This window comes from Garra rufa, chromosome 22 (assembly GCF_049309525.1).
Source record: "Garra rufa chromosome 22, GarRuf1.0, whole genome shotgun sequence".
In the NCBI taxonomy this organism is placed as follows: domain Eukaryota; kingdom Metazoa; phylum Chordata; class Actinopteri; order Cypriniformes; family Cyprinidae; genus Garra; species Garra rufa.
The window spans coordinates 39,554,048-39,570,496 of record NC_133382.1 but is presented as its reverse complement, the minus strand read 5'-3'; the positions used below and the strand labels follow the sequence as shown (position 1 = coordinate 39,570,496).

The 16,449-nt window shown below is 45.9% G+C and overlaps 1 protein-coding gene across 1 annotated transcript in view; it reads left to right on the top strand.

Moving 5' to 3' along the window:
• Positions 1–276: 276 nt before the first annotated feature.
• The window catches only part of dydc2 (DPY30 domain containing 2), a 17,523-nt gene continuing 1,350 nt past the window's right edge, over positions 277–16,449 (top strand). Inside the window, exons 1-7 of the mRNA XM_073827711.1 lie at positions 277–562; positions 10,353–10,472; positions 10,563–10,631; positions 12,801–12,869; positions 12,959–13,048; positions 13,118–13,207; positions 15,274–15,354. Of these exons, the coding sequence (XP_073683812.1) occupies positions 416–562; positions 10,353–10,472; positions 10,563–10,631; positions 12,801–12,869; positions 12,959–13,048; positions 13,118–13,207; positions 15,274–15,354 (666 nt within the window). The 5' untranslated portion in view covers positions 277–415. The remainder of the gene's footprint in view (positions 563–10,352; positions 10,473–10,562; positions 10,632–12,800; positions 12,870–12,958; positions 13,049–13,117; positions 13,208–15,273; positions 15,355–16,449) is intronic.

Below are 16,449 nucleotides of genomic sequence, written 5' to 3'. Positions count from 1 at the left end.
GAAAAAAAGTATTTTGCCTGCAGTGTCTCCCCTTAAATGACATTCTAATCACAACAATAAAACTACATTTTAATAACGTTTTATTTTGAGTGAATATAAGGTTAGTAGAATGTTGTATAAAACGTTTTTAAATACCATTCTAATCTAAGTGTTTTACAATCATTTCAAAACTGTTCCTACAACGTGTTTATAACCTAATCAGTGCTGTTATTTGCAGCTATATTTTTGTTTGTTTCAAACCGGAAGCGTTTTGTACCTCGCCGTTACCATGGAGAATGTAAACAAAACACGAGTCACACAAACCAACGTGTTTACGTTTTAACATTAGTGACAGAGCGTAACTTAACGGCGTTTTTTATTGTTTGGATGAATAAATAACTTTCCGCTGTTTTTAATAAATTTATAATTTGCTCGGATGGACTCGCAGTATGTGAGCGGGACTCTGGCGGTGTGTCTCTCTCAGGGACTCGCGGAGCTGCTGGAGCAGAGGCCGCCGGATCCCATCGAGTTCCTGGCGCTTTGGATCCTCAAATACAAGCAGAACCAGGAGCTCCAGCAACAGGTCAAATAAACGAGTTCTGACTGCTTTTCATACATTTACTTGATGTCTGTTTGCAAAGTGAAGTTTAGTGTTCATGAAAGTACAGAACACAAAGAGCTACATACCTAATTAACCACTCTTAGGTAAAAAAACATTTGAAAGTTACAAAACTGTGTGTGTAATAATAAATGTGGTTAATGAGGTAACTTATATGGCTAATTTATGCTTAAAACAACCAATTACTTCCGTTTATTGCCACTACAGAGTGTAAAATAGAACTTTTTATATTAAAAACAAACAAGCAAGCCCTGCCCAGATTTAAAAAGTAACGCGAAAGTAACGTAACGCATTACTTTCCATAAAAAGTTACCAAATAACGTAATTAGTTAGTTTTTTTAGGGAGTAATGCAATATTGTAATGCATTACTTTTAAAAGGAACTTTCCCCAACACTGTTAATAACAACATCAACCCTTGACTGATGGGGTTGTCATCATTTTTAGCCCCACCGGACTCTCTGTCAACAAGGGACCACTAATATTAAAATGTAAATAGTTTAATACTGTATAATTACTTTCCATTCATAATCATTTTCACATTATTCCAAGTACGTTGACAGTATCTATCTCAAGTAATGACCTTTGTCATTTGCTGCATTCATTGAAATACTTTATTAAACAGGATCAATACTTTACTGTGCTGAAAAAACAGCTAAATCCAGCCTAGGCTGGTCTTAGCTGGTTTAGGCTGGAAGTAGCTGGTCTGCCAGGCTGGTTTTAGCTGGTGGTCTCTATAACCTATCTGTCACAGCGAGGAGTCAGAGACGTGCGGATCCATTTGCAAGGCTTTATTGAGAAGTGTCGACAGGCAAGAATAATCACCAGAAAACAGGAACAACGTAGGTAATCCGGGAAACAGTTCAATAGACATGCAATGGTCGCAATGGCAGGAAGCAGGAATCATCAACGGGGTACACAGTCCAGAGTCATACACTGATAAACCAACACTGAGATAAACGCTTAGAATTACGACCAAATGGAACAATAAGACTTCGCACCGTGGCTGTGTGTGTGAGTGGCTTAAATGCAGTCAGAGTGATGAGGTGCAGCTGTGAGAACTAATCAGAGCAGTGAGAAACAAGGGCCAGGTGAATGCAGAGATTAGTGCAGTGGCTTATGGGGAATGAAGTCCATGAAGTGTGGTGCAAGAGTTTATGATGACAGGGAAGACCAGATACATGACAGAGCCCCTCCACAAGGAGCGGCTTCCAGACGCTCTAACCACCTAATACAATCTTGAGGGTGGTGGAGCGGAGGCGGAACAGGGGGAGGGATGGAGGGCCAGGTCCATGTAGTGGTACTGGAACCACGAACTGAGGCGGAGCCGACGGAGGGAGAAGCCATGGTGGAGGAAGGGTTGGCTCCTGCATGGGGCCGACCGACGGAGGTGGAGCCGGTGGAGCCCGAGGCGGAACCGGAGAGTCGATGGTCCTAGGTGACACCGAGGATCCGGAGGGCCAAGGCGGAGCCCAAGGCTCTGGCGACCCCGGCGGAGATGGAGGTCCGGAGGTACGCAGTGGAGCCGGAGTGACAGAGGATCGAGGCTGTGCCCACGGGAGGGAGGAGGTCCACAGAGCCGGCAGGACGGAGTGACGAGGCGCAGCCGGAGGAGTAGAGTCCAGAGGCGAAGGTGGGGCGACGACTGACCGGGGCGGAGCCGGAGAGACGATGGAGCCCGGAGGAGCTGGTGGGCCGACGGCCGACAACGGAGACGAGGGAGCACAGAGCCGGGGTGGAGCTGCAGGGTCGGAGGGCCGAGGTGGAGTCCAGGACTCAGAGACTGGAGGTGATGGTGAGGGGTCCTTCAGTCTGGACACCGATGGAGACTGGCAATCCCACTGCGAGTCCTCTGCACAGAAGGTGGGATGTGGGTGAGCAGAGGGACTGTCAGGAGACAGAGGTGGCGGGACTGGAGCAGCAGGGAGGGTGGGTGGGAACAGTCCATGCATGAGTTCCGTGACCAGAACCGGGCAGACAGGAATCTCAGGACGACTGGATGGAACCAGCGGAGTCTCTGGAAGGCAGGGCTGAACCAGTGGAGTGTCTGGAAGGCTGGGCGGAACCAGCGGAGTCTCTGGAAGGCAGGGCTGAACCAGCGGAGTGTCTGGAAGGCTGGGCGGAACCAGCGGAGTCTCTGGAAGGCAGGGCTGAATCAGCGGAGTGTCTGGAAGGCTGGGCGAAACCAGCGGAGTCACTGGAAGACTGGGCGGAACCAGCGGAGTCTCTGGAAGGCAGGGCTGAACCAGCGGAGTCTCTGGAAGGCTGGGCGGAACCAGCGGAGTCTCTGGAAGGCTGGGCGGAACCAGCGGAGTGTCTGGAAGGCTGGGCTGAACCAGCGGAGTCTCTGGAAGGCAGGGCTGAACCAGCGGAGTCTCTGGAAGGCTGGGCGGAACCAGCGGAGTCTCTGGAAGGCTGGGCGGAACCAGCGGAGTCTCTGGAAGGCAGGGCTGAACCAGCGGAGTCTCTGGAAGGCTGGGCGGAACCAGCGGAGTCTCTGGAAGGCAGGGCTGAACCAGCGGAGTCTCTGGAAGGCAGGGCTGAACCAGCGGAGTCTCTGGAAGGCTGGGCGGAACCAGCGGAGTCTCTGGAAGGCAGGGCTGAACCAGCGGAGTCTCTGGAAGGCTGGGCGGAACCAGCGGAGTCTCTGGAAGGCTGGGCTGAACCAGCGGAGTCTCTGGAAGGCAGGGCTGAACCAGCGGAGTCTCTGGAAGGCTGGGCGGAACCAGCGGAGTCTCTGGAAGGCTGGGCGGAACCAGCGGAGTCCCTGGAAGGCAGGGCTGAACCAGCGGAGTGTCTGGAAGGCTGGGCGGAACCAGCGGAGGCTCTGGAAGGCTGTCTTGAGGAGCGGGCTCTGGACGACGCTCTTGTGAAGCGGGCTCTGGACGACGCTCTTGTGAAGCGGGCTCTGGACGACGCTCTTGTGAAGCGGGCTCTGGACGACGCTCTTGTGAAGCGGGCTCTGGACGACGCTCTTGTGAAGCGGGCTCTGGAGAACTGGACGACCCCAGCGGAGATTCAGGAGGGCTGGGCGTCTCCAGCGGAGACTCTGGAAGAGCAGGCTCTGAGCGAGCGGTCACTGGAGGGCGCTCTGGCGGCGCAGTCACTGGAGGGCGCTCTGGCGGCGCAGTCACTGGAGGGCGCTCTGATTCAGGAGGGCTGGGCGTCTCCAGCGGAGACTCTGGAAGAGCAGGCTCTGAGCGAGCGGTCACTGGAGGGCGCTCTGGCGGCGCAGTCACTGGAGGGCGCTCTGGCGGCGCAGTCACTGGAGGGCGCTCTGGCGGCGCAGTCACTGGAGGGCGCTCTGGCGGCGCAGTCACTGGAGGGCGCTCTGGCGGCGCAGTCACTGGAGGGCGCTCTGGCGGCGCAGTCACTGGAGGGCGCTCTGGCGGCGCAGTCACTGGAGGGCGCTCTGGCGGCGGAGACTCTGATTTGACGGTAGCCATCTTAGGCGCAGACTCAGGTTTGGCGGCCATCTTGTGCTGTGGCTCTACCTCACCCACCGTAAACGGAGAGCCACACAACAAAAGAGCCAGATCCATGTAGTGATGCAGAGTCCAGCCAAGTTCAAAATTTGGCATGTTGGAAGCCAATGGCTCTGAGAGTCCTCCACGAAAGAAAATCATGAGGCACGTCTCATCCATCGAAGACAGATTTGCCAAATCAATGAAAGCCATGACATAATCCTCAATTGTCTGCTCACCCTGCTTGAGAAGCATGATCTGCACCGTGGGATTCATGCTGGAACCGAATGACACCATAAAGCCGCTGGATCCTTACTTGGCGAAGTCTTCTGTCACAGCGAGGAGTCAGAGACGTGCGGATCCATTTGCAAGGCTTTATTGAGAAGTGTCGACAGGCAAGAATAATCACCAGAAAACAGGAACAACGTAGGTAATCCGGGAAACAGTTCAATAGACATGCAATGGTCGCAATGGCAGGAAGCAGGAATCATCAACGGGGTACACAGTCCAGAGTCATACACTGATAAACCAACACTGAGATAAACGCTTAGAATTACGACCAAATGGAACAATAAGACTTCGCACCGTGGCTGTGTGTGTGAGTGGCTTAAATGCAGTCAGAGTGATGAGGTGCAGCTGTGAGAACTAATCAGAGCAGTGAGAAACAAGGGCCAGGTGAATGCAGAGATTAGTGCAGTGGCTTATGGGGAATGAAGTCCATGAAGTGTGGTGCAAGAGTTTATGATGACAGGGAAGACCAGATACATGACACTATCACCTAGGCTGGTTTTAGCAGTTTTTTTCAGCAGCGGCAACACTTTTTTTTGAGAAATTTCAATATAAAGACAGATTTTGACATGTAAAAGCCCTTTCACACCAAAATGTGAAATTGATAAGCCTAAGGCTGAAGGCAAAGTAAATTCCTTCATTCCTCCAAAATATTTGGTTGAGATACAACTATTTGAAAATCTGGAATCTGAGGGTGCAAAAAAAAAAAAAAAGTTGTCCAAATGAAGTTTTTTATGCATATTACTAATCAAAAAGTTTTGATATATTTACAGGAAATTTACAAAATATCTTCACGGAACATGATCTTTAATTAATATCCTAATAATTTTTGGCATAAAATAAAAATAGATAATTTTGACCCATACAATGTATTTTTGGCTGTTGCTACAAATATACCCGTGCTACTTAAGACTGGTTTTGTGATCCAGGGTCACATTTTAGTGTTATTTGTTTACTAATATAGTATTAATTAATTATTTATTTGTCTTTTTAAATATGTATTTTCAGTTCCCCCTCAGTCGAGTCACTCCGACGTTACATGGGAACTCGCTTTGAGAGACCGATCATCTCTGAGCCTTATATAAAAAAGGCCAATTACAAATTGGCGAGTGGACGTGCGCGCCGGCCACGCCCCCGTACATACGGGTATATAAGATGGCCGCGCGCATCACTCATCAGATCTTTGCTTTCAGAGCCTCTCCTATGAGCCGCTGTTTGCTTTGTTTTCAAGAAAACCTCACAGAAGCCTTCAAATTCAAGAGTTCTTCCCCGCTGGTGCCTAAAAGAGCAATTTCATTTTGCACCAGCGATCCTCCCGCGGGCTGTCGTTTTCACGGCAACAAGCCGCCTGCATCACCAGCGAGCAAGCCCCGTCGAGTGCACAGCCGCCCCGCGGCTTCTCCCTGGGCAGACCGGGAGCTAAAAGAGTCAATTTCTCACGGCCGATTCAGACGTTCTTTTCAGAATGCCTTTTCGGCCGTGCGCTTCAGGGTGCGGTAGTTTCCTCTCCTCTGCGGACGGACATGATCTCTGCCTCACGTGTTTGGGTCCCGAGCACGCTGAAGCGGCGATCTTGGATGGTTCATGCCCGCACTGCGAGTGCATGACCATGGCCACGCTGAGGTCCCGCCGCTCGTTCGCGAGCCGGCTCCCCTCGCCCTCTTCCCGCGGTCTGTCGTTAAGCCGTCAATGCTTTTCGGCCACCGCGGCGCGGGGCGGGGGGGACCTAAAAGTCACCGTGAAGAATGCACCGCCGGCTAAGAAAGCCCTGCGGTCTTCTCTCACACAGCGTGACCCCGTCGAGCTTCCGCAGCAGTATGCTTCCCCGCCCAGCGGGCTGAGCGTCTCCTTCGGTGCTCCTGCAGAGGATGAGATGTCCATCGCAGCATCAGAGGGAGAGTCGGCGAGCGAGGCGGACGCCTCGGCCGAGCGGCCCCCTCCTGAGGTGGTCGCTCCGTCTGACGCTGATGCCGAGCTCGCGGCTATGCTCCTCCGGGCCGCCAGGGGGATCGGTCTCGAGGTGCCTCCAGCGCCTCCGGCCGATTCCTCTAGGCTTGATGATTGGTTTTTAGGGAGGGCTCCCGCGGCTCCGCCGCGGTCCCCCCCAGTTCCATTTTTCCCGGAGGTGCACGAGGAGCTGTCTAGATCGTGGCGGGCCCCTTATTCATCTCGGTCCCGCCCCAGCTCCTCTCCCCTCGCCACCCTCGATGGCGGAGCGGCCAGGGGGTATGCGGCCATCCCCCAGGTTGAGCGCGCTGTGGCGGTGCACTTGTGCCCGCGTGGCGCTGCCTCCTGGCGGGATCGCCCGCACCTCCCTTCCCGGGCTTGTGAGCGCACGTCCGCCCTGGCGGGCCGCGTTTACAACTCCGCTGGGCAGGCCGCTACCGCCTTGCACGCCATGGCCATCCTCCAGGTCTATCAGGCCCAGGCGTTAAAACAACTGCACGAGGGTGGTCCTGACCAGGGAGTTTTGGAAGAACTCCGCGCCGCCACCGACTTCGCCCTTCGGGCCACGAAGGTCACGGCGCGTTCCCTTGGTCGGGTGATGTCCACGGCTGTGGTCCAGGAGCGACACCTGTGGCTTACTCTGGCTCAGATGGCAGACGTCGACAAGGTTCGCTTTCTTGACGCTCCCATCTCCCAGAGTGGCCTCTTCGGCGACGCTGTCGAGGACTTTGCCCAGAAGAAAAAACTTTTCAGAGGCTCCTGGGGCATATGGCAGCTGCAGCCGCGGTCACGCCGCTGGGCTTGCTTCATATGAGACCGCTTCAGCACTGGTTACACGACCGAGTCCCGAGACGGGCATGGCACCGTGGCACACTCCGGATTGGCGTTTCCCCGCAGTGTCGCCGCCTATTCAGTCCGTGGTCAGATCTGACCTTCCTCCGGGCCGGAGTGCCCCTGGGGCAGGTCTCCAGGCACATTGTGGTTTACACAGATGCCTCCACCACGGGCTGGGGTGCTGTATGCAACGGGCAAGCAGTTTCGGGCTCCTGGACAGGACCTCGTCTGCAGTGGCATATCAATTGCCTCGAGTTGTTGGCAGTCCTTCTGGCCCTACGTCGCTTTCGATCGACGTTGCGTCAGAGGCACGTGCTTGTTCGCACCGACAGTGTTGCGACGGTTGCATATATCAACCGGCAGGGCGGCCTCCGCTCTCCTCGCATGTCACAACTCGCCCGCCGTCTGCTCCTTTGGAGTCAAACGTGGCTAAAATCGCTACGTGCCATTCACATTCCCGGGGAACTCAACCGTGCAGCCGATCAGCTCTCACGGCAGTCCACCCTCCCTGGAGAATGGCGACTCCACCCCGAGTCAGTCCAGCTGATTTGGAGTCGCTTCGGGGAGGCCCAGATAGATCTGTTGCCTCCCCCGAGACCTCCCATTGCCAGCAGTTCTTCTCCCTCAGCGAGGTTTCCCTCGGCAGAGATGCTCTGGCTCACAGCTGGCCTCCGGGGCCCAAGTACGCCTTTCCCCCAGTGAGCCTCCTTGCACAGACCCTGTGCAAGATCAGGGAGGACGAGGAGCAGGTTCTCCTGGTCGCCCCATACTGGCCTGCCAGGACCTGGTTCCCAGAACTTATTTCCCTCGCGGCAGCCCCTCCCTGGAAGATCCCCTTGAGGAAGGACCTGCTTTCTCAGGGGATGGGCACAATTTGGCACCCACGTCCCGACCTCTGGAACCTGCATGTCTGGCTCCTGGACGGGACGCGTCAGACCTCGCTGGCCTTCCCCAGGCCGTGATAGACACAATCACGCAGTCCCGAGCCCCCTCTACAAGGCAGGCGTACGCACTGCGGTGGGGTCTGTTCGTCGACTGGTGTTCCTCCCGAGGTGAGGACCCCCAGAAATGCTCGATTGCAGCCGTGCTTTCCTTCCTGCAGGAGAAGTTGGAGCGCAGGCTGTCCCCTTCAACTCTCAAAGTCTATGTGGCCGCTATTGCCGCTCACCATGACGCAGTGGATGGATCATCCCTAGGGAAGCACCCGCTGGTCGTTAGGTTCCTCAGAGGCGCAAGGAGACTTAACCCTCCCAGACCGCGCCTCGTTCCCTCTTGGGACCTCTCCGTCGCCCTCCAGGGCCTGCGGGGAGCTCCCTTTGAGCCCCTTGAGTCAGTCGAGCTTAAATTTCTGTCCCTTAAGACAGCGCTCCTGACAGCTTTGGCTTCTATTAAGAGGGTAGGAGACCTTCAAGCCTTTTCTGTCGACGATTCGTGCCTTGAGTTCGGGCCCGGCGATTCTCACGTTATCTTGAGACCCCGGCCCGGTTATGTGCCCAAGGTTCCCACCACGCCTTTTCGCGATCAGGTGGTGAACCTGCAAGCTCTGCCTATGGAGGAGGCAGACCCAGCTTCTGCGCTGCTGTGTCCAGTTCGCGCCCTGCGTATCTACGTAGCCCGCACTCGGCACTTCAGACGCACCGAGCAGCTCTTTGTCTGCTTTGGAGGTCAGCAGAAAGGGAATGCTGTCTCCAAACAGAGGTTGGCCCATTGGGTGGTAGAGGCCATCTCCCTGTCCTATCTGTACCAGGGACAGCCGTGCCCCTTGGGTGTGCATGCCCACTCCACACGGAGTGTTGCATCCTCCTATGCTTTAGCGCACGGCGCCTCTCTAGCGGACATCTGTAGAGCTGCCGGCTGGGCGACACCCAATACCTTCGCCAGGTTCTACAACCTCCGCGTAGAGGCCGTCTCCTCCCGTGTCTTAACATAGACATCAGGTGAGCGGGAGGGCGGCTGGTGTTGGCTTGCTGCGCCATTCCCATGCGGATCCGAGCGCCATTTCCAGTAGGTTCCCTTCGGTGAACCCTGGGTCCTCCATGCCCCGCAGTCAGGGCTAGATGCGGGGTAGCCCTCACTGTGCTCCTGCCTGGGTCTCCTTCGCCCCGCAGGTTGTGGCTTCCTTTATTATTCCAGCGTATCCGCTGTTTCCCTCGTATATCCCTAGCCTTATGGATATATTGAATTTTTCTCATTTCCACATGCGTAAGAACCGTTCATGTGCCCCGCCCCCCCCCCAACCCATGCTTCAGTTTTCTGGCATCCCTAGGGGGCCCCCTTCTTTGGCCCCCGGGGCGTTGGGAAGGTTACGTTACGGATCTGCCTGCCGGCACGTTCGCCTGCTGGCACGTGGGTCTGTGCGTAACGCGGCGTCAGGGCCGTGGCCTGTTCCAGAGGGTCTGTTCCCATGTAACGTCGGAGTGACTCGACTGAGGGGGAACGTCTAGGTTACGTAGGTAACCCTCGTTCCCTGAAGGAGGGAACGGAGACGTTACATCCCCTGCCACGGCCCTGGCGTCGCGCTGACGCCGGCTCATTCGGCTCTTCAGCAAAAACCTGATGAGTGATGCGCGCGGCCATCTTATATACCCGTATGTACGGGGGCGTGGCCGGCGCGCACGTCCACTCGCCAATTTGTAATTGGCCTTTTTTATATAAGGCTCAGAGATGATCGGTCTCTCAAAGCGAGTTCCCATGTAACGTCTCCGTTCCCTCCTTCAGGGAACGAGGGTTACCTACGTAACCTAGACGTTTTCTTCTTCGTTTTAAGTTTTAGTAATTTTGTCATGTGAATTGAAATTTTTTTTGTTTAGTTTTAGTAATTTTATCACTTCACCTCAAACATGATTTTTCAGTTAGCTGTAGGAAAAGGAAGTTCAACACTTTTCAGCAATGAGAAAAATGAAGCACAAATGTTAATCTAAAGTACGTTTTGCTTATTAGTATGGTTGAATTGGATCAACATAGACATTGGTTAATAAAATGGGATTATATACATAAAGGAAACAAAAAGTAACTGGCGTTCCTTTTTTTTTTTGAAAAAGTAACTCAGATATTTTCTTGTAAATGAAAAAGTAATGTGTTACTTTACTAGTTACTTGAAAAAAGTAATCTGATTATGTAACTCGCGTTACTTGTAATGTGTTATCCCCAACACTGTTTTTTAATTGTCGTTTTTGAGATCAATCATCCCCTCTAACAGACTCAATAACTATCATTTCACCAGAAATCTGCTCACAAGAAACAGTTAGAGGAGGAGCAGCAGCGGCTTCACGCTGAAACGCTTCATCAGAAGCTCCTGCAGGACGAGGAGACGCGGATCAGAGCCGCACAGGAGCAGAAACAGGTGACACACACACCGCAGGAGATCTGACTTTGAGATCATGTCATTAAGAGTGTGTTCTTCATAATCACTTTGACTCCTGTGTTTGACCAGCACACAGAGGAGTCTGTGGCCAAATCAGCAGACCAGAGCAAACTCAGTCCAGATCAGGGTGAAGACGAGGTGTGTGTTTCTGCTCATCAAACCATCTTTACAGACTTGAAGACTTAAAGGATTACTCCACTTCCAGAATAAACATTTCTTGATCATTTACTCACCCTCATATCATCCAAGATATTCATGTCTGTCTTTCTTGAGTCGGCAAGAAATTACGTTTTTTTGAGGAAAACATTCCATATGGACTTCAATGGTGCTTGATGGATTTAAGGTTAAAAATGCAGTTTCAATGCAGCTTCAAAGGGCTCTAAATGATCCCAGCCGAGGAATAAGAGTCTTATCTACACTGTAAAAAGTTTTCACCAGTTTTAACTTAAAAAATTAAGTTTAGCAGCTGCCTCAAGATTATACGTTAAATCAACTTAAGTTATATCAATTAATTTTTATTGTAATAAGTTGAAATGACTTGTAGTTTTAAGCTGATTTAACTTAAAAACTTAAGGCAGCTAATGAACAGAAGTTGAATCTGGTGAAATATTTTTATAGTGTAGTGAAACGATCTGTCATTTTCTTTTAAAAATTAATATTTATACAATTTTTAACCACAAATGCTTATCTTGTCTGCAATGCGCACTGCGGTTCAAGACAGTTAGGGTATGTTGGAAAAACTCACATCTCATTTCCTAAGCATTTTCTAAACAAAATCATCCTACATCGCTGTTTTACCTTTTTTGTAAAGGGCATTTGACCTTCTTTGCACATTCACTTTGTAAACACTGGGTCGGTACTTCTGCAGGATTATTTATATACTAATGTAGTATTAATTAATTATTTATTAGGTTTAATTTTGTGTATTTTCAGTTTTCATCTTTCATCTTTAAGTAATTTTGTTATGTGCTTTTATCATTTGTATTATTCTAATTCCAGTTTTAGTTTTAGTAATTTTAGCAACTTAAACATATTTATTTCAGTTAGTCGCCAATGCAACATTTGTAATAACAACATTTCTTTATTTATAATTAAAGTTTTTAAGTCTTTCAACTAATATTTATATTTTATTTCAACTTTATTTCAGTGATTTAAAACAATATTTAATAGTTTCAGTTGACAATAACACTGATCAGTATGAATAAAAATACAACACAGTGATTGCAACTTTTAAATTTCACAATTTTGAGAAAAAAATCTGAATTACACAATATGAACTCAGAATTATGCATAAACTTTGAAATGTGGGAAAAAAGACATAATTCTCAGTTTATATCTCACAATTCAGACATATATTTTCAGAATTGTGAGTTTCTATCTTTTATTATTCCACAGAAAATGGAAAATTGGCTTCTATAAGATCAGTAACTGAAAACATTTGTTTTTTCCATGCTTCATTCATGCTGCTAGCTAGCTTTATGCATTCGAAACGACTGCCATATACAGTCAAACTAAAAAAAATATTATTTAGGCCAGATATAATTAAAAAAAATATTTTACTAGTGGGTGCAGGACACTATAATGCGCTCCAAAGGCAAAGCGCAGTAACTACACATTTTATCAAAATTGATTTAAGGCTTAAAATGGACTTTGTGACAATGGTTTTGTCTTGTGGCAAAGTCTCCTGGTTCAGTTTTGTCCTGTTTCAGAGAAACGAGAGTGTCCACATGTTTGACTAGCTGGTGTTAAAACTTTAAAGGCATTTTTCTCAGTTTCAGTGTTGGCGTAGTTACTGCACTTTGCCTTTGGAGGGCAGCATAGTTCATTTATGTAAGTGACAATAGCAAAATAAAGTAAACTATGACATATTATACCCAAAAATTCTACATACAGTCGACTACCAGTAAAACTGATAAAAATTTGGGACCAAAAATCATTCAGACACTTTGACCTGACCGTGTTTTGCTTAAGTGTTTTTCATTCATTTTAATGTTTTCAATTAAGCATTGCTTGGTAATTGGTTGACCCAAATTAGTATTATCTAATTGTGTGCTTAAATTTAACAGCTGACAGCTATTCAACCTAATTAATTTGTAAGATAGTCTAACAGAATGATGGTATATCAAGATTAATTTGTTCTGACATTTTCATATTTTATTACCATTTTCCAAACTATAGCAGATAAACTGTGATAATGTCAGAAATGTTGAAGTTGTCGGAATAAATTTTGGTTTGAGGGTAGTTACTGTAGTGTAAAACCCCACTAAACCTGTCTTTAAGTTGTATTTAAAGCATCTTTCTCAGCAGATAGATGCTGCACAAGATCCTGGAGATCAGACGGGGTCGGAGCTAACAGATCCACCGGCAGACGATCAGGTGATCAATCACATGATGATCCTCTCAATCACAGAGGTTTACAGAATTAAAAACACTGCTCAGCTGCTCTTTGTGTTTTTCCCCATTAGAAGGCAAATAAGGAAGAATCCACTGAAGCTTCAGGTGAAATCCTGAACACTGACCAATCACAGTCTCAGGAGGAGCACAGAGACACACAGGTGAGGTCATGTGACGTCTGCATGTTTACATTACAATAAAGGGGTTTTAACAAAACTCTTCATCTTCAGAAGGAAGCAGACGTCTCATCTGAGGAGAACAAAGATGATCCTGAGAAAACAGAAGACTCTGATGAGAAACAGGTGGAAACAGAGGACAAAGTGAGAATTCTGAATCATCCTGGTTAATCTACTTAGACTTCACACTTGTAATAATTAAATAAAATTTATTTTAAATTACATTATATTTTATCGTTTTTATTTTACATTTGTAAAATTTTCTTTTAAATAATAAATATTATCTTGTATTTTATTAAATATTTTATTTTAAATATTCTTAATCATTTTTAATATTTTACATATTTTTAATAACAAATATTAATTTGTATTTTATGAAATATTATTTGATTTTATTTGATTATTGCTTATAAAAGCACATACTTTTTTTGTCTTTTTTTTGTCCTATTCAGAACTTGACTCACCGTCTGCATCTCATTTTGCAAAAGAATATATTTTTTAAAATTAAAAGCAGAAAGGCAGAGCACTTACATATAATTCCTCTGTACAAAAATGTGCAATTTGGCCTGTAAAGTAGTCCTTTTGATAAGGCACAAGTTTTCTAGGGCTTTTAACAATCTAATTACTGTAGGAAGTGCCTGCCTTTTTTTTTTTTTTTTTTTTTTGCTTTCATGTGTAATGCACTATCCAGGTTCAGTTGAGTTAATCTAAATATATTATTGTCATGCATTATGTACAGAATTATAACATACACTGCCGCTCAAAAATTTGGGATCAGTAAGATTTTTAATGCTTTTCAAAGGAGACTTTTCTCCATCAAGACTGCATTTATTTTATTAAAAATACTGAAAAAAATTATAATATTGTAAAATGTTAATGCAGTTTAATATAGTGGTTTTCTATTTTAATATACTTTAAAATATAATTTATTCCTATGATGCAAAGCTGAATTTTCAGCATCATTACTGCAGTCTTCAGTGTCACATGATCCTTCAGAAATCATTCTAATATTCTGATTTATTATCAGTGTTGGAAACAGATGTGTTGCTTAGTATTTTTTTAGAACCTGTGATACTTTTTCGGGATTCTTTGATAAATAAAACATTAAAAAACAGCATTTATTTAAAATATAAAACTTTTGTAACAATAAACACCTTGTTCAAAGTTTGAGGTCAGTAAATTTTTTCTTTCTCTCTCTCTTTGAAAGAAATTAATACTGTTATTCAGCAAGGATGTGTTAAATTGATAAAAAGTGATAGTAAAGACTTATATTGTTAGAAAAGATTTCTAATTTGAATAAAATGCTATTCTTTTTTAACTTTTCTAACTGCATAAATCAAAGAATCTTGAAAACCCTAAAAAAAATATTAAGCAGCACAACTGTTTCCAACTTTGATAAGAATAGTAATAAATCAGCCTATTTAAAATATGGGGTCAGACGTTTTACTTTCTTCCCTCTTTGAAAGAAATTATTAATTTTATTCAGCAAGGATGTGTTAAATTGATAAAAAAAAAAGTGATAGTAAAGACTAATACTGTATTGTTGTTGTTGTATTTTGTATTGTTTCTGTTTTAAATAAATGCTTGTCTTTTTTACTTTTTAATTATCAAAGAACCCTGAAAAAAGTATCACAGGTTCCAAAAAAATATTAAGCAGCACAACTGTTTCCAACATTTATAATAAAAGTAATAAATCAGTATATTAGAATGATTTCTGAAGGATCATGTGACACTGAAGACTACAGTAATAGCTGATTAAAATTCAGCTTTGCATCACAGAAATAAATTATATTTTAAAGTATATTTAAATAAAAAAAATTTTGAATTGCAATAATATTTTGTAATATTACTTTTTTGTTCTATGTTTTTGATTGAATAAATAGACTTTGATGAGCATAAGAGACTTCTTTAAAAAGCATTACAAATCTTACTGATCCCTTGAAATGCATCTTATCTTGAGGTTCTGTTGTAATGTCTAAAGCTCTGAGAGAAGACATAGAATATCATACAACTGTCCTACTATTTCAATAATGTTCAGTATCCTTCAAAATGTTCTGCATGCATTAAATACCTCCAAATAACATCTAAAAATAGTAATAGAAAAAACTCTGTTTGATGCATCTAAAATGCTGTGCACTAGCGACATCTGCTGGTCAAATTTAATGAGATGATACTTACACAGACTGAAGATTTCCCTCCTGTCCTCACAGGAATCAGACAAACCAGAGACTGAAGACACATCAGATGCAGCGGTGAGACCTGAGGATCCAGAGGATGCTGTTCGACCGCAGGTGATCCTTCATTTCACTCACAGATTATGAGATGCTTGTGTATGGAGTTATTTATGTGCCAAAATTAAACAAACAAATACAGCGTTTTGCAAACAAACACTATCTGCTTTGCAAAGAAAAAATCGACTTTCAAACAAACAAAAAGTACTATGCACAAACACAAGTCAATTTGAGAGAAAATGCAGTGGTATAACAAATATATGCATTGTGTGTTGCAAATATGTATACTTTTTCTGAGGAAAACTTGGTTTCTCACACGTGTACAGACAGATTTTCTCACAAATGCATCCATATCTTCTCACAAATGCAATGGAGCAACTTCCTCTTGCAAAACAGCAGATGGCGCTATCGTTCAATTTACTCTATTCTCCCGAGACCTCGAACGTGTTTATATGGTTTACCTGTGTTGGCTAGAAGGTATACATCTCCGACCAGAAGACTAACAATGAAATTAATTTTTCTATCTATTAGATTGTGTTTTTTTAATGTCTACACCTACCCCAACCCTAAACTTAGCCCTTACTATAATACAAAAACAGTATTATTGTTGTACAGTGTGATAATAATAATGTTAAAAAAACGGTTTACCCTTATTTCCCAGAGGATAATGAGAGGGGAACAGGTGAGTTTCTTCCTTACTATATTTATAATTAAACATTTGATGTTCTTACAATGCTGACTCTACCACGATGTCAGTGAAATTCAAAATATCTTCCCACATAGCAAATGTTTTCTGGTCCAGCTCCGGGCCACACAACTACATTTCCCTCGGCCCAAGTACCGCAAAGAATGACAGCCCTGAAGTGGTCCAAAACTGGATAAAAGACAAGGGCCACACATGGGCCATAACCGGCCCGAATCTCAGCCTGTTAATCACCCTTAACTGGCCCTGAGCTGGGCCAAAACAGGTTGTATTATTGATACCAATCCTCAGCCTTAAGTTTACCAGAATCCCCAAATCTGGGCCACACCTGAGCCTTATAAAACCCAGACCCAATACAGAATCTTAATATTTGATATCACTGCGTTGTGTATTACTATAATCACCATTATTCATTTTCAGTTTTATGTTTTAATGTACACACAAACTTTGCC